We start from the raw sequence: 18,486 nt of genomic DNA, 5'->3' as shown, positions 1-18,486 counted from the left end.
CATGCTGGTGCTCTTTTTCGATTATCAGCCTGCATGGTTACCTGTGCTGATGAGGTATCTGTGGTCACCTGTGCTCTCCACGCTGGGCAAACAGGAAATGAAGTTCAAATGTTCGCGGGGCTTTTCCTGTCTACCTGGCCAGTGCATCCGAGTTCGGATTGCTGTCCAGAGCGGTCACAATGATGCACTGTGGGATAGCTCCCGGAGGCCAATACCATCGAATTGCGGCCACACTAACCCTAATTCGAATTGCTAAAATCGATTTTGGCGCTACTCCGCTCGTTGGGGTGGAGTACAGAAATCGATTTAAAGGGCCCTTTACATCGAATTAAATGGCGTCGTTGTGTGGACGGTTACAGGGTTAATTCGAATTAAAGCTGATAAATCCGAATTAAAGTCGTAGTGTAGACCAGGCCTCACTCTGCAAGGCATCAGGAATGGAGGGAGATATGCGCATTTCCCTTAAGTACACTGCCTTGTTAATTAGATCAGCTTGCTGAGACCGCAGCTGCTGCAAGCTGCCTCCATTCTGAGCCCTGCTCTATGGAAGATGGGGTAAGCGGGATGCAGGAGCAGAGGGGAGGGGGACACCCTGACATTAGCCCCTCTCTTCCTTCCCTCCCCCCCCAGCACAGCAAGCAGGAGTCACGGGGAGCAGCTCCAAGGCAGAGGGCAGGAGCAGCACATGCAGTGTGGGGAGGGACAAAGCTGAACTGCAGGCAGCTGCTTCACAGGGAACTTAGGGGAGCAGGGAGCTGATTGATAGGGGGCTGCCGGTCCACCCTGGTTCCAAGCCCTCAGCAGCTAGCTGCAACGGGCTGCTCTTCCTGCAAGCAGTAGACAAAGCAGGCGGCTGCCAAATGACGTTAGAAGGGAGCATTACACAACTTCAAACGAGCATGTTCCCTAATTGATCAGCAACATAACAACGAAACAATGTTAAGCGGGACGACTTTAAGTGAGGAGTTACTGTATAGTCTCTCATCCTGTAAGTATGGCCTACAGTCTTTGTTCTTAGATGTAAACATTTACATTTAGCCATATTTAATTATGGATTGTTTGTTTTAGGCACAGCTCTCAGCAAAGGGTGGTAAGTAAGGTAAACTGAGGCACTGTGCCTCACACACCTCTCTGACACTCAGGGTATGTCTATACTTACGCGCTGGTTCGGCGGCAGGCAATCGAACTTCTGGGTTCAATTTATCGCAATAAATTGAACCCGGAAGTGCTCGCCGTTGACTCCGGTAATCCTGCTCGGCGAGAGGATTACGCGGAGTTGATGGGGGAGCCTGCCTGCCGTGTCTGGACCGCGGTAAGTTTGAACTAAGGTACGTCGACTTCAGCTACGTTATTCACGTAGCTGAAGTTGCGTACCTTAGTTCGAATTGGGGGGTTAGTGTAGACCAGGCCTCAGTACTCTCCCTCCTTCCCCCTTGACCAGGTGGAATAGTAATTTGCTGTAGCCCTATACGAACGGCAAATTGACACTCCCCACATCAGTTCAATTGTGCTGGGTAGTACGTCAGGGCAGCAGGGCTACGTGAAGCAAGTGCTCCATCCATTCCCTGTTCGCTCCCCATCACTCAGCAATATGTATGTGTGCAGGTCTTATTTATCCCTGTATGGTGAAATATAAGGTCCAGATAGTTCACTGAAGAATTTCAGGAAATGGCGGTTCTTACTCACCTTTGCATGGTGTGTAGCCCAAGTCTCAGTCTAACGTTCAGTTATTAGATAAATAATAATACTTTATATTTACTATACTATATAACATCTTCTGTCCTGTGAGCACAAAGCGATTTACAAACATTAATAACTAACGCCTCACAACAACCCGTGAAGTAGGTAAGCATTACTCTCACCATTTTTCATAAACGAGTCTAGACTTAGTCTTGACACAGGATTTTGTTCAAGATGTGACTGTAATTGACCTGTGAAGTAATAATGACCACACAATAACCAAATTCAATATCTTCATGGGAAGCAATCAAGTAAAAAGGCACAGGGTTTTTTTGACCATGAAAATAACTAAAGCATTGGAACAACTAAGCAAGAGTTGTGGTGGATTCTCAATCACTTTAAATCAAGCTTGGACATCTTTCTTACAATATGCTCTAGCTAAACCACAAGTTATTGGGCTTAATACAGGAATTGCTGAGTGCAATTTGATGGCCTGTGTTCTTCAGGAGGTCAGACTAGATGATTATAATGATCCCTTCTGGGCTTAAAAATCTATGAAAAATTTCAACGTGACACTTTAGAAATGGGATTTTTTTTTTTTTTTTAGCACATGGGCCCTAATTAGAAAGAACCTTAAAATAAGTGTTAAGGAATTAAAATCCCTAGCATCATTTCAGAAGCTATTCAAGCATAACTCAGTACAGTTCACACTCCGAAACAAAAGGCAAACAAGAAGCAAATACAGAGTCAAGTTTTTCAAAAAGCAGACCCTAAAATTAAGCACCTAAATCCATAGTAAAGTTCCTAAATGATCTTAACATCTTGAGGGGCCACACAGGTGTGTGTGTGTGGGGGGGGCAAAGGGATGGGGATCAGGTGTCTTACTCCCAGTTACATCCCTGCCTAGGTACATAGGCCAGTATATTGTTATCCCTAAGGGTGTCGCCCAGTTTTAAACAGGAAGTCTATGGCACAGCCAGGATGAAACCCACATCCTCAAGCTTCCAAATGTCTTATTTAACCACAGGAATATTCCGCCACACTAAATAAGGTTTTAAAGATTTAATGAAATGCAGATTGCTGACCTGCTCATGTAAATACATACTGCATTTAGGGATATTTTAAACTTGCATTATTTGCACAACACAACAAAAAAGTCTCCAAAATGTCATTTCAAAGAACAAAGCCATTTTGAAGTCCTACAAATATAAAAAAGCAGTCAACACCAGGAAAATATCTTTTTTAATCATCAAACAGATTTTTCTGAAAGTATGGAGACTATTGCTGCAATGGATTTTCCACAGTGTATCAAATTTTAACCTGGAGTGAATTTTTACAGCCAAATTGCAAGGCTTTGAAGAGGAGCACCACTATAATTAACCTTAGTTGTCAATAAAAGCAATTCCTGTGAATCATGAATCCACATCTTACAACATTTCTGAATGCTCTAAACTTCTAGCACCACTGGACCAGACCCTTGAAACCACTTCTGGTCTCTTTTTTTTAAATCTGCAATTTTGGGAACACAGTCTATGATCTAGAACTCATGTAATTGTGTTTCTTTCTTTGAAATATAGGAGGACATAAACAGCATATAAATCATTTCATAATGCTGGGCAGCTTTGTACTCTTCATCTCCCAGTTTCCTCTATAGAAAATACAATTATCACCATTACAAAAGAAGGCATCATAGGGCACAGGTCACTTGCTGGTTTTAACTAGACTAAATGGTGGATTCTCTGCAACTTGAAGTCTGTACATCAAGATTTGAAGGACTTCAATAACTCAGCCAGAGACTATGGGCCTATTGCAGGACTGGGTGAATGAGGTTCTGTGGCCTGCAATGTGCAGGAGGTTGGACTAGATGATCCTTTTGGCCTTAGTCTATGAGTTTATAAAGTATCTAGAGAGTAGAACTACTATTTGTATTGATAGTGGTCTTTGGACCTGAAGGTCTGTGAATGATTCTAACACTTCATGTCTGAGAAATATTTAAGTACAAATTTATTTTCAGTATTACATCCAAAAGAACTAATGCGTCCGTCCCACCTCCCACTTCGCCCCTCTGTGCTCCACTCAAGCTACCTCCTTCTCTACACACTCTAGGCACTTGCCGGGGAAGCAGTGAAAGCACACTGCCACCGGGGAAAGAGAAGTCCAATAGATGCTATATGCATCTTTCCTGGCCAGTTTCTATAGCATGATTCTTTACTTCCCAGAAAGTTTGTTTTGTTAATATTCTTTATATTATTTAAAGTATAATCCTTGGAAGCAAGGTTAGGTCCCTGTGCTGTACTGCCTGTCCATAACCTAGCAAGGAGCTACCATTACCATGTTTTTCCGCTTAGACTGTGATAACCTCAATAACTAGAGTTGTGTGTGCTCACAGAGCGAAGAGGTGAGGGACTGGGGAATCTACTAATTAGTTTTCCCATGGGATTTTAATGTGGGTTTTCTGAAACCCCTTGAGTTTTTCTAGGTTGAACTAAGTTATGTCCATTATCCTTATGCTACTTCAAAAAAAAAAAAAAGTAAATATAAACAGTGAATTTGTTATGGCATGAAGATTTTTAGCATTAGGTTACCAGTTCAAATGTAGACCGGAAGTTACCGGGGTGAAGTAAAATCAACAATTTAATTAAAATTGTTCTTTTACATTTAAATCAATTTTAATGTAAACTACATACATTTTTATTTTTAAAAATAAACCTACTTAAAGTTAAATTTGAAGTTGACTATCTATATTAAGACCTAAACTTACTATAATTTATTAAAATAATTTAAATTAAATAAAAATATTAAGCAGTACCTGCTTGCAGCCAAAGTTTTAAAGGAAGTCCAGCTACTGAATTGGAGGAAGTCACTGGCTAAGCACCTGAAACCAGAGTTTGTTGTTGAAGGCCCAGATCCTCCAAGTTATTTAGGTGCCTAATTCCCATTGGCTTCCCTTTGAAGATCTGGGGTAAGGTACCTAATCAGCTTTTGATAGCAGTAGCTTCTTCTGCAGGTACAGAGAGATAATATTTTCTTCATTCCAGTGACCAACTCATTCAAAGCTGAGAAACCAACTAAGAACTGAAAAAGGAGAAAAGCTTGTTTTCCTCTTCCATTCTATGAATAAAAATCATGAGTTAAAAAAAAATCATCTAATAAATAAGAAATGAGTCATTCACCATTTGCTAACATAATAAAAACAATAAAAACTAAGAATCTGAATAAATGTGTAGTAAGCTATATAATTACTTAAATGTGTCTAAATATAATGTATCCTCCTGGTTAGCTAAGGGAAATATCAAATTTAGTACAAAGGCTGGATTTATTTGCAAATCAACATTTTAATGGTTATCAGCAAATGAGAATCAACTTTCCTTTAGGAAATAACTAAAAAGCACAGATGCAAAACAAGATTAAAATCAATAATTTAAATCAAGGTTTCCTGCTTGGTGATTTAAATCATTATTAAAATCAGTGATTTAAATCTTTGATTTAAATCAATCCACCCTGGAAGTTACTGCCATCCAAATGCGACGCATAACTATTGATTGGGGCAGGAGGGCACAATGTAAAGGTTCTGGTGATATGCAGCAGGGTTCAGGGCAGGCACACAAGAGACAAAGGAGTTTTGATTTATAGAGCTGTTTCCCACCCCACTGCACCTCCCACACCCACTTCAAGATGGCACCACCTTGCTCCACCCCCTCATAGCTCCTTCCCCACTTACTTCTCCTATCACTTCCCCGTTGGGCACGGCATGTGCTGGAGCGGGGTCTGGACACTGTACTGCCGAGCATTGGTAACTGTGGGCAAGGAAGGGATAGGACTCAGCAGGCTTCCCTGTGCCCACTCTGGCAGAGCTTTGCTACCAGCCCAGTCTCTCTTCCCTGCTCCAGGCACCTCCTAACGGGGCTTAGTGGGATGCTAGGTGCCAGTGCCTTTCCCAGGCATGTCCCTCTCACCCACATTCAGCCCGATTCCCACCCTAACAGAAATCAGGGGAGGAAGGGGATGTGACCCTGCATCCTCCCCCTTCCACCCTCCACGCATCACCTCTGCCACCATCTGCTGGCTGTTGGGTGACCTACATGAAAAGGTTTGGTGGTCTTAGTTCGGTTCCCAGTGCCCATTTCACAGAAACTCTGGTGACAAATGGTTAGCACCTTTGTTGCAGATTTAACATAGACTGAACTAACTTTTCAATGATACAGGTGCCTCCTGAGATCAAAGTTGATCTCGATTGCACTGCCAGAGTGATGTAGGAAAGCTTGCTCCACCACTGCATGTTCTATGAATAGAAGACAAGAGTCATCAGTGGTGGTGATCTTGGCACCTTTCATAAGCATGACATTCATCTTAAAATAGCTAGATTAAAATGTGCTCTTGAGCAGGTGGGTTTGGAAAAGCATGAACTGCATTGCTGTAGGAGCATCTCCAGCAGTGGGAAAATGCCATGGGCCAGATACTGATCTTAGTTGCAATGGTGTCAATGAGGGAAGAATCCGATCCTTTGACAGCAGCTTATTGAAGGCTGAAGGACTGAATAGAAAGGTTTTGTGAAAACAATTTTTATTTCATAGTATGACTGTTTCTGTTAAGTAATTTAATGGCAGCAACAGCACCATGAAAAGTGTCAGCCAGACCCTGCATGTGGTAACCTTCCAGACACACTGCTATTATTTTCCAAACATTTTGGAAATGGATATGCTGAGAGATATGAAGGGCCAGGGCTGATTAGATGCTGGGTAATTATTATTTTATTATCTTATTGGACATTCTGTTTATTTTACATACACAGAGATTGTTTATATTGTATGCTTTGCATTTTGTAAAACATCTAAAGCTTTAGATAAATGAAAATAATTCTCAATAAATAAAATAATTATGTAAATATTAATAATCATGTCTACTTGCATAGAAAATACAAATACAAATCTATTACCCATAAAAAGTCACACTTTATCCTCACTATATTATTTAACAAATGAAATATAGATAAGACAGAAATATCCTTAGACCAAGGAAGCCTGGGGAAAAGATAAAAATTGATATTGCTACCTGAATCCAACACCATGCTCGCTCAAGTGCAAACTCGGTAAACTCATTCTTCTATCCCTATCCCATGTTCCAAACAGCAGCAGTGCAGCTCAGGGTCACTTTCAATGAGTCATGGGTTGAATTTCTAATAATCCTAATTATTGGCCTTTGCAATTTCTATTATTTATAGTTCTTAAAGAAATTAATCCCAGCTGTTTGTGACAACATACAACGTTAGGGACCCATGGACCACAGCCTTTTAAAGTCACAAAGTTGTTTTGCAAAACATTGGGGCTGATTCTCCTTTCTGTTAAGACCTCTGGTGACACAACGAGCTCCAATATATAATCCACTAGGATTTTACATCAAGACAGCTGATTAAAAGATACATTATGGGTCAATTACAGAAATGGGTGGGTGAGTTTCTGTGGCCTGTGATGTGCAGAAGGTCAGACTAGATGATCATGGTGGTCCCTGCTGGCCTGAAAGTCTACACGTCTGTGAACTCATGCCTGATATCTCACTGTAAACATACTTTTTTGGTAGTAAAGATATACTTGTAGACTAAGGCCTTGTCTTCACTTACCGGAGGGTCCGGCGGCACGCAATCGATGTTCTGGGATCGATCCCGGAAGTGCTCACAGTCGGCGCCAGTACTCCAGCTCGCCGAGAGGAGTACGCAGCATCGACTGGGGGAGACTTCCTGCCGCGTCTGGACCGCGGTAAGTTCGGACTAAGGTACTTCGAATTAATACGTTAATAACGTAGCTGAATTTGCGTACCTTAGTCCGAAGTGGGGACTTAGTGGGGACCAGGCCTAAGGCTATGTCTACACTACAGCTTATGTTGGCAAAACTTATGTCGCTGGGGGGGGGGTGTTGACATGAATTATACCAACATAAGTGTTCATGTGCACAGCGCTAACATCAGCGGGAGAACTTCTCTCGCCAACATAGCTTATGCCGCTCACGGAGGTGGTTTTTTAATGCCAACAGGAGGGCTCTCTCCAATTGGCATTGTCTTCACCGGACCCAGTGGCACAGCTGTGCGGTACAGCTGCGCCGCTGCAGCCCTGAATGTATAGATATACCCTAACAAGGCTCCCCCCGTGGCAAGGAACTGCTAGCACAACAGTAAGCCTCTTCATCCCAGTTTTTGTAATAGGGTGTGGGGCTGGGACAAGGTGTGGCATAAAAGGAGAGGGAGAAAAAGGAGTATGGCTTCCCATGGCCCATATAGGCAGCTTTCAGAGTAGCAGCCGTGTTAGTCTGTATCCGCAAAAAGAACAGGAGTACTTGTGGCACCTTAGAGACTAACAAATTTATTGGAGCATAAGCTTTCGTGGGCTATAGCACACTTAATCAGATGCATATAGGCAGGGTTTAAGGTGAGGAGAGTACAGCGGAGAGGGCTTCTTTCTCTCTCTGGGCTGGGTAAAGAGCTGCATCATAACTCAGAAATGATCGGTATTTTGAAGGCTGAAGCTAATGAAATCAACATTGCACTAATTTGTAGATTCTCCCCTCCCCATCACTAACTAAATATAAAGATACATACAAGCCTTCCTCTCAACATCGCTGCATGGCAGTTTGCATTATTATTTCCAAATCAACGAGCAAAACAAAGATTTTTTTTCTTGCAAGTTCAACTGTAAAATGAAATGCTTTAAAATAAGGAACACACCATTTTGCATCTGCTGCTTGTGAGAGAGTGTAGGGGTCTAACACCTATAAATCCTCCCCTTCCTATGTCCCAGGATGGGAGCTCTGATGCATGGACACAAAACAACTTTGCTCAGTGACCTGTGGGTGAGGGGGAATCCTTGCCAGCGCAGCAAATGACCCAGCACTGATACTTGCTGCTGTAACTGTTCACTCAGCAACCCTCCTCGTTTCCGTTATGCCTGCTGACCTTTTTTGGACCCACAGGCTGGAGTTCAACCCCACCTAGGGTGATCAGACGTGCGGATCAGGGGTCAGCAACGTGTCCCTGGTAAAAATGTTGAGGTCCGTGGTAATTTTTCAAAAAATTAAATGACTAAATGACATAACCAACCTCCCCCCCAGTCCGTCACTAAGTACAGTAATTTTGTCAAGTGTCCCTTGCACCACATGGTGTTGCCGACGCCTGGTCCTGATATTCGGGGCTTTGTCTGCTATAGGTGCCTATACACCCCCCTCCCCATTTTTCACCCTTGCTATCGGCTCACCCTTGCTCCAGCCTTTGGAAACATTTGCAGATAAATTAGGCCGCTAGTTTACAAACAAACGGAACTCGCTAACCAAGTAACAAACAGTGACCGCAACTTCCTAAGGGGCTGTTCAAAGCACGGCTTGGCGATGGCGGGAGAGGTGGCAAGCCAAAGCCGCCAAGCGCCGACCCCCCCCTCCCCAGCAGGTGGCTCGCCGCGATCGCCTTGCATCAGACAATGGACACGCTCGGCGCTTCCTACCGGCGCCTGGAGTTCGTTTGTTTCTTTTGCACATTCGTTTCCCTAGCGAGGCGGGAGAGGGGGCGATTTCTCACCCCGCCCCCCGCCCTTTCCTCACTCTGTGTTTTTTCCTAATTACAGACCAAGTTCCGGGCTAATTGTTATTATTTGTTTGTTGTCTGGTCGCGGTATCCTCAGGGTGTCGGGGAATTTTTCCCTCCCCCGGCTTAGAAGAGCTCAACCTACATTTGCAAACAATTCACAGACACCCCCAGTGACTCCCCTCTGGCTGCAGCAAACCCTCTTCTTTTGGGCGGCAGCTGCTGCCCACCCTGTGGGCGGATGATGCCTGGCGGGGCAGGGCTGAGCTGCTGCGGGTAGTTGGGTTCCCATTGGCCGTGCGGCCGGCAGGGAGAGCCAGGGAGGAGAAGCTGCCAGGCGCAGGGAAGGCGTATACACACACACACGCACGCCGAGAGAGAGGCAGCGGCTGCTCCGGCTGGCATTGTTATCATTGTGCGAGCGGAGGGGTTTGTGCGCGGGGCTGCTCGGGGGAGGGGAGGAGTGAGAAAGTGACGGGGAGAGAGACTCGGGAGCGGAGCATGCAGCAGAGCGGGAGCAGCGGCGGGGCTGCCGGTGCACAGTGGGCTGCCCACTGCGAGGGGACCTGCCTGCCCTGAACTCAGCCGAGGAGGACGCTCTCTAGGAGCAGGGAAGGCAGCAAAGGAGCCGCTGAGGAGCCAGACCCGGCAGCGGCACTACTCGTCCCCCTGCCTTTTGTTTGCCCATCCTCCTCCTGCTCCACCAGCCCATCCCCTTCTCTCCCTGCACCAAGGACGGGGGGAAGCAGAGGAGCAGCCGCCTGACCCGGTGCCGAGTTTAACCCATCCTCTGTCGCCTCCCCGCTGCACCCTGCACAGGAGCCAGCTAGAGCAGCCCCCGCAGTAGCGCCACGGGCTCGGCGCCAGCCCAAGGGGGGGCAGACAGCGCCCGCAGCCGCCCCTGCTCCGCCGATCCCCGCACTTGCTCGGCATCCCGAGACCGCTGGTGGCCGCCGCTCCCTCCCGCCACCCACCCCGCCTCCATGTGCCGGATAGCGGGAGCGCCGCCGCGGAGCCTGCTGCCGCCGCTGCTGCTGCTGGCGGCCCTGCAGCAGGTAAAGGCGAAGGGGGGTCGGGGTTGTGGCTCTTTGTTTCCCTGCTCGCGGCGATGCCGGAGAAGGGGAGCGGGGGCGAGGGGGACACGGAGGGTGTCTCTGCGCTGCCCCGCAGGCTGGGTCTGTCTCCTCTGCCCCGGCAGGGGGCTGCAGGGAGCAGGTGGCTGCTTTGAACGGCTGGGGCCGAGGCGAGCCGAGGGGAAAAAAAAAAAGGTTGGGGAGATGCGAGCGGGTGCCCGAGCCTCGGGCTGGTAGGACGGAGCTGGTGCCCGTGCCCCATCCCCATGATACCCCCGCCTCGGGCAGGGACGGCGGAGGAGCTGGTGCCCCATGAGGAAGGGAGGGGAGCCGGTGGCTAGTGCTTCCGAGAGCTGGTGCCTTGCTGCTTGGGAGAAGGGGTCCGCTCTGCCTGGGAGCTGGGGGGAGGGAGAGCAATAGCGGGGTGTCCCATTGTGCTTGATGGTAGGGCTGGGGGCAATTGCGGGATCCCCTGGGGTTGGGATGATTGGGGGGGCAATAGCGGGGGTCCCCTGGGGTTGGTAGGGCTGGGGAGGGAGGACAATAGCGGGGTTCCCCTGGGGTTGGTAGGGCTGGGGAGGGAGGGCAATAGCGGGGGTCCCGTGGGGTTGGTAGGGCTGGGGGGGGAGGGCAATAGCGGGGCTCCCTGGGGTTGGTAGGGCTGGGGAGGGAGGACAAAAGCGAGGGTCCCGTGGGGTTGGAAGGGCTGGGGGGTGAAGGGCAATAGCGGGGGTCTCATTGTGCTTGGGCTGGGCTAGGAGCTGGTTCGCCTTCTGCTTGGTGGACCGGCTAGTAGGGAGACAGGGGACGGACTTCGGGTTGGGACCCCAGCCCGTTTCGGGGCGCCACCCCTGAGGTGCTATCGGTAGGGGGCACTGCGCCCCGCAGCCCGTCTGCTGGAGCTCCGGCTTTGGGGAGGGGTCTTCGGGGATCGCCCCTGGGCTCCGCTAAGGAGGAGCAGGCAGAGCCGCCGCCGCCTCCCCCAGCCATGTGCCCGCTAATCCTTTCCCGGGAAGAATTTAATCAGCCGCCTCCTCCGCCTGGCAGCCTCGCCTGCCCCCGCTGCTACTAACGGGGAATTTCCATTGGGACAGCTCCTCAGTCTGAATGTGTATTACATCCCTGCCCCCTCTCCCGGGAGGGGACCCTAGCGCCTGGGAGGCCGGGGAGTGTCTGGCGTCTGGCAGGGTGCCCCTGGGGTAGGGGTCCGTTCAGTGTGAGGGGGAGTGGCTCTGGAGCAAGGGTTGAGCTGAGTATCCTTAGCGTGGGCTGGTGCCCCTGGGATTGGGGTCCTGTGCAGCCTGTGTTTGTGTGTGTGTGTGTGTGGGGGTAAGTTTAGATGTCCCTAGAGTGGGTGAGTGTCTTTGGGATGGGACTCCTCTGTGTGTGTGTGTGTGTGTGTGTGTTGAGTTGGAGGAGGGGGAAATATCCTTTGGAGGTGGAGGGAGGAGTGCGTACCTGGGATAGGGTGATCAGTGGGTGACTAGGTCCCTAAATTCTGGGATGGGTATCCCCACTGTATGTCCTTCTCGATAAGGGGTTTGGGTGCTGCTGGCTAGGGATAGGATGTTGTGTTTCTGGTGGTTGGGTGCGCAACAGAGTTAGAAATGGGGGTTCTTGGGGTGGGGTTACTTGTCCTTTCTAGGATAGGAGATTGAGAGTGCTCCTGGGTGGGGTGTGTGGGATGAATGTCATTATCTGGGTTGTTGGCATTGCTATGAGTTGAGTGTGAAGCTGGGTGCAAGGGGCAGAGAGGGCAGTAAATCTGAGGGACAGATGGCACAGATCATCCCCCTTAATGGTATTTATGGTTGGGGCATTTCTGGCTCTCTGGGGGAGGGGAGCGCAGTGTGTGGGTACTGAGGAGAAGGAGATATTACTAGCGGGACAGTGTGTGTATGCTGAATGGAACAGGCTGGTAGCTGTGGCTGGCCTCCCCCTGGTCCTGCAGGGGCTGGTGGCTGGGTAGAAGGAGGCGGAGGCGGTAGCAGCAGCAGCAGAGTCACTGTCCATGGTGCAGAGCCTGGATTACATCGTCTCTCCCTTGCTTGTGACACTGAAGTGAACTAAAAACCCTCCTTGTTTTTCAGATCGCTCCCCTCTCACTTCCCCCCTCCTCTGTTTTCAGTCACTTTTTTCTGCCTCCTCCCCCACATTCTCTACCCCTTTACCATGGTTTGATGGCTGCACCCTGCATAGGAGGTGCTGAAACATTGATTCTAAACAGCTGGGGGATTTTCTCTCTAGCTTAAGAGGATGTTAGTTTCTCTCGTGACAGAAAAGTGTCTGACTGGGCGCCAAGGTTCCTTCCATATGAAACTGCTGCCCTTCTCAGAAACTTGTTTTGATATGTCACTAAAAAGGTTGGTTTTGTTATCTGAGTTTGTGTGTAGTGGGGGAGTCTGGATGGCGGTTGTTTCTGTGTTATTAACTTGGCAGAGCCTACCTGCAGCTTCTTTATGGGTGTTTTTGTGTGGCCTTTCTTGTAAGTGCCTTTCTGCTTCTGTTTATACACCATATCACTTAGTAAATCTTTAAATCATGAATTCTGCAGTAGGCTATTATTCCACCATCTTTTCACGCAGGACTGATTTTTAAATTAAAACACAAACTATGAATTAAGGACAGGAACTAGCCTAATTGTTTTTGCGTATCACTCAGTTACGGTTGGGAAATCCAATTTCCCCCTTGTTTGGGTATCTACTAATTCAGGTTAGGGCTGTTTTTAATAGAGTATAACAAAGTTGGAACTTAGGTATGAAATCAGTTTTATAACCCCATATCTGAAAACCAGTCTTTTATTTAAACAGATTTTTTTCTTATGTACTGCTAAGAAAAAACTTACAATTCAGAGATGCATTATAACTTCTTTCAATATTGACTGCTTTTGGTAAATAGAAGTTAATTAGTGAGAGATTGTTCTAAAATGCCCAAGCTTCCTATTTGCTGATAATTTGTTTATTTCGTCATTTCAAATCTTTGTTGTATTGAAGACACATTCCCACAAATTATTGATGACTTCATCATTTGTTAGTGGTGTAGTGAAACAGTCACAATTGAGTTATTTGAAAGATCATTAGAACTGGAAAAATATCAGGACTTAGACCTTTGTAACTTCAGTTTATGTTTGAGAAAGGTGGGATTTAAGAGCAGATACTAAACTCAGTTTTTCAGCAACATATCAGAACATTTGAGATTAGAAACTGGCCCTTAGTCTCTGGTGATGAACTATTTTAACATGATTCTGTAGCTGCTATGCAAAAGCTTAACATCAAAGTGGTGGGTGGGGTGGGAAGGGAAGAGAAGGCAAAAGGAGAGATTTGTTTTACTATAAGAATCGTGGGGTGGTGGTGGTAAATAACAAAGAGGACAGATCATTGATACAGAGCAATCTGGATGGCTTCGTAAACTGGGCACAAACAGATAATTTGTGTTTTAATATGGCTAAATGTAGATATATACATCTAGGAACAAGGAATGTAGGACATACTTACACAATGGGGAACTTTATTCTGGGAAGCAGAAACGCTGGAAAAATTTTTTGGGGGGTTTGGTAGATAATCAGCTGAACAAGATTTCTTAGTATGATGCCGTGACCAAAAGAGCTAATGTGATCCTTGCATGCATAAACGGGAATCTTGAGTAGGAGTAGAGAAATTATTTTACCTCTATATTTGGCACAGGTGTGATCACTGCTGGAATACTCTGTCCAGTTCTGGTGTCCACAATTCAAGAAGGATGTTGATAAATTGGAGTGGGTTCAGAGAAGAGCCATGAGAATTATTAAAGGATTAGAAAGCATGCCTTATAGTGATAGACTCAAAGTGCTCAATCTATTTGGCTTAACAAAGAGAAGGCTAAGGGGTGACTTGATTATTGTCTATAAGGACCTACGGGAAACACATATTTAAAAATGGGCTCTTCTGTCTATCAGATAACATGATTTAGTGGTTGGAAGTTGAAGCTAGACAAATTAAGACTGGAAATAAGGCGTAAATTTTTAACAGTGAGAGAAATTAACCATTGTCAAGGGTTGTGGTGAAGTCTCCATTGGTGACTGTTTTTAAATTAAGATTGGCTGTTATTCTAAAAGATATGTTCTATTATTTTGGGGAAGTTCTATGGCTAATACAAGAGGGCAGATTAGATGGTCACTTCTGGCCTTCAAATCTATGAAAACATCAACTGCTACCATTGGAGCTTAAACTGGGGATAAGGACAAAATTGAAATAGAAACAGGAAAGCTGGACGTAGAATTGAAGAAATAAAGTGAGTGAGTGGTGCTGTTGACAGAAATGTGTCTACCCTTCAAACATTTGTTGGGAAGGGGAATAGCAATTAAGTACTCAGAAGGGGGACAGTAATTTTTAATCTATGAAAGATGATTGGATGGTGCTCAGACTATGGTGATAGACATGTTAGAAAAAATAGATAAGTAATAATGTGCTATGGAGCCTTTTACTCCTAAATTGCTGGTTTGAACTTAACTTAGAAAGACAGAATGAAAGTTAATACTGTTTGAAGACTATACTGGTTTTATTACATTTCGTAGTAAATTTATCCTTTTGGCAAAACCACCACCCCAAGTGACATCCCTGCTAGCAGCGTCAGCGAGAACCAAATGATTGAATTCCTGTGTGGATTGAACTACCCTCTTACCTCTAGCAGTGGGCTCTTTAGGTCAGGTTTAAGGCACATTGGTAGGGTGGTTGAGGTAGCGGCTATTGCTGTTGTGTGTGTTGTGGTTTTTTGGTGGTGGGGTTTTTTTTGTCTCTTTTTTTTTTTTTTGTGAAGGGCTTCAATCTCCAATTCTATGGTTGGTATATTTCACAAATATTACTTCACTAAAAATATATTGAAAGAACATGGTCAAAATGTGATTGTATAACCACAGACATAGGGTTGAGGATTCAGGGGCAGGAGGAATACCAGTAACTACTTTTAACTCTTTTTTTTTTTTTTTAACTGACTAGACTTCATCTTCACCATGCTTCTTTGAAAGTGAACAGAAAGCATTTTTTTAAATATTATTTAAAAACTCACGGAGACCTGAATCATTAGTAGAATACTTGCCATGTGTAGACTTTCATGATTTTCAGTGGAAGGGTCTCTGTAGGTGCAAAACATTATTATTACTATTCCAAGTACATCCACTTTTAAAGGGTATGTGGGAAACTTTTAACCTGGTAAGATCTGATTTCAAGATTTTATTTTCTCCTGGATCACTAAAACCTATAACCACCAAAGGAGCTACAGTCATTGTAAGGTCTAGGTGTTAGTGATGTCATCCACACTTCCTAGGAAAATGCAGAAAAGTAAAAGAAGGAACTCTTTTCTTTTTACATGGTCTTACTCCTATTATTAAAATGGCAGATACCATTAAAAGATGTGTTTTGTGAAATGATTTGGGATCTTTTGCAGCTTTTTTCATTTATTTTAGAATATATCAGATCATCTTTAAGTCTGAAACTTACTTCTTTGAGATAAAATAACTGGGTTTTGACACACATAAATTACTTTGTACTTTATGAACCCAGTTCATTTGTTTTGCTGTTAAGATGATAGAGTTACATTAGCATTGTATTATGTTTATATTATATATGTTCAGGAAGTTAAAGTAAGTTTATATAAATAAACCATACATTTTTAATCTGTTTGTTTATAAAGCCTCCCTCCTCTTTTCCTTCAGCCCCCATTGCTTCTCCCCCTCAAATACACATAACTTGCTCTGGTGCGATTTTGAAATACAAGCCAATAAATAAATTCAGCTTAAGATGTCAGAATAAATAATATAAAATACGTTTGGGAACTTAGTGAAGTGGCCTTATTTTAAAACTGCAATTAATTTGGCACAGGATACGTATATCCAAAAGTTTAGCTTCTTCTCTTCATTGGTTTCATCTGGCTACTACTCAAGTCAATGGCAAACTCCCAGTAACTCCATTGGGAGCCACATCAGGTCCCATCTTAATGCAGGTGATTTTTCCAGAGCAAGTGAAACTTATAGAGTTCTTCAATTATTTAAAAATTATTTAAATAAGTATGCAAGCTGTAAAAACGTACTGTATAAATGTAAGAATAGCTTGAGGAAGTTGGGAGTAAAGTTATTTTTACTCACTAGAGATCATACATAAGTGACTCATACTCTGCTTCTTTCCTCATCTTGTGATTGTTTGTATGCCCACCTCATTTGTGAAAATGAATTATTCCCCCATGTGTGTCTTTTAAGTACCACATGATTTTTTTCGAGTTTATATAGAGAATGAGGAGTGCAGTAGAATGTCTACATACAACAGTATTTTGAATAACTGAAAGGTCAATAGCAAAACTGGGAGGTGATTTTAAACCAATCAGTTAACTTTACAAAAGTACAGCATCAAAGGCTTTTTTATACATTTTGCTGAATAATGCTATATTTTCATGCTTTGTTCTTTTATTTATAATTTTGAGAAATATATCATGGAATGTATATCTTCCTACTGGTATGTCTTTGCCCTCCTCCCTTCTTATGTTAAAAATTAAAATATATATTGATTGAATATTGAAGTCCCCAATTCAATAAAGACTTTTACACGTGCTTAGCTTTGTGTATGTGAGTAGTCCCAGTGGGATTATGCACAGATGTAAAGATAAGTATGTGCATAAAAGTTTGCAGGACTGGAGCCTAAAAGTAGTACTGTCATATTGGACAACTCCCAAAGTGTACTGCATATCAATTTGTCCCTGTAAGGCTAGTTAATCAGCCCAGTGTTCAGCCTTAGATTCATTTCCTTTTTTTGGGAGGTGAGGGAGTGGAGGGCAGGGGTGTTAAATAACTTCTCTGACATGCCTTATAGTAACGTGTTTTTAGTTACACTTCCTTTTTAAAAAAGAAACCCTTTACTAAAGAAACCCAATATTATATCCATTTAAAAACTTATTCTTACAGTTTCATGAGTGCACAGGGCACCTGATTAGGATAGAGGAGGTGTCATTGTTCTCAACAAATGTATAAAAATCATGGTCCTTTCCCCAACCTGTGTGCCCCTGTCCTGCAAAGATGTCTTTAACTTAATTTTAGGAGGAAAAGATAGTATTCTTACTTATACGCACGTAGTCCCATTGAACTCAGGGTGAGATTACTCATGTGTGTGTAAGTGTAGGATGCAAGAAGATAAGTCACAGATGAAAGGAGGTGTGTGTGAAAGGGATACCTTTTTTGCTTTAAAATTATTATTATTATTATTATAATAAACTAAATTTCAACTATCCCCCTCTGCCTCAGCGTAGCCCTCGTTAATTGACTGATTAAATATTGGCCTCCTTAGAGGGTTGATCTTGAGGGACTGTAGGAGGAAGGGGCAGCGTCCTTAAATATGGATCAATTCAAGGAAAGCTTATATTGTATCAAAACCAGCTACAGAAAGAGTTTTTAGTTTGTTACTGATTTGAGAGGGATCAGTTTTGGTCTGGGTGTCAGGATTACTCAACTTCTCTTTGCAATTCTTTTACCAGTTCACAAGACAACACCCTAATCTTTATGATTAACAATTGGGTCTGATCCTGCAATTTTTACTTAAGTCCATGGGAGTTTGGTTTGGCCTGAGTGAGGAGAGAAAATGTAGGCTTTCAATTTTCATAAATGATTTATGAGAACAGGGTTTGCAGCTTCCAAAATGGCAGGTCCATCACTGCCAAGTCTTTTGAACATTTTGCTTAAATTATTGTTTTGTTTCAGTCAATATTTATGGATTTGATTTATAAACACACTCATAAAAGCAATGTTTATCCTTTCCTCTAGGCGTGACTTGACATATTTAAAAAATACATTTGTACAAACTCCTCCAGGGACTCCACTTTTTCCCAATAATATATAATCATCAACCAGCAGCTTAACATAGTTCAGATCTTATGATATCCCACCAATCCCTGGCAGCTAGGTAAAAGAAGTAGGCCTTGCAAGTGCCCTGAAGGTCAATAAAATAGAAAGGGCCGTCCTTAGGATTTATGGGGCCCTATGTAGTATTATTAAATTGGTGCCCCTATGCTCAACTTGCTCTTTGCAACACAAACAAGCTTACAGTATTGGAAAACTTGCCACATGCACTTTATTAAAAACAGTTTAATTGTGCCGCCTTCCCTCCTAACCCCTGCACTTCCCTCCCACCTGTGCCCCCAACCCCACGCTGCC

General features: G+C 44.4%; 1 protein-coding gene across 2 annotated transcripts in view; it reads left to right on the top strand.

Annotated features, from left to right (window-relative positions):
* Positions 1 to 9,534: 9,534 nt before the first annotated feature.
* CDH2 (cadherin 2) overlaps positions 9,535 to 18,486 on the top strand; it is a 193,801-nt gene continuing 184,849 nt past the window's right edge. The window contains exon 1 of one of the 2 annotated variants that reach the window (XM_034762813.1): positions 9,535 to 10,298. In XM_034762813.1, the coding sequence (XP_034618704.1) occupies positions 10,227 to 10,298 (72 nt within the window). In that variant the 5' untranslated portion in view covers positions 9,535 to 10,226. The remainder of the gene's footprint in view (positions 10,299 to 18,486) is intronic. The other variant, XM_034762814.1, reaches the window with a different exon arrangement.

This window comes from Trachemys scripta, chromosome 2, assembly GCF_013100865.1.
Source record: "Trachemys scripta elegans isolate TJP31775 chromosome 2, CAS_Tse_1.0, whole genome shotgun sequence".
Lineage (NCBI taxonomy): Eukaryota > Metazoa > Chordata > Testudines > Emydidae > Trachemys > Trachemys scripta.
Note: the sequence above shows the minus strand (reverse complement) of the source record. Positions and strands in the feature narration are given on the sequence as shown.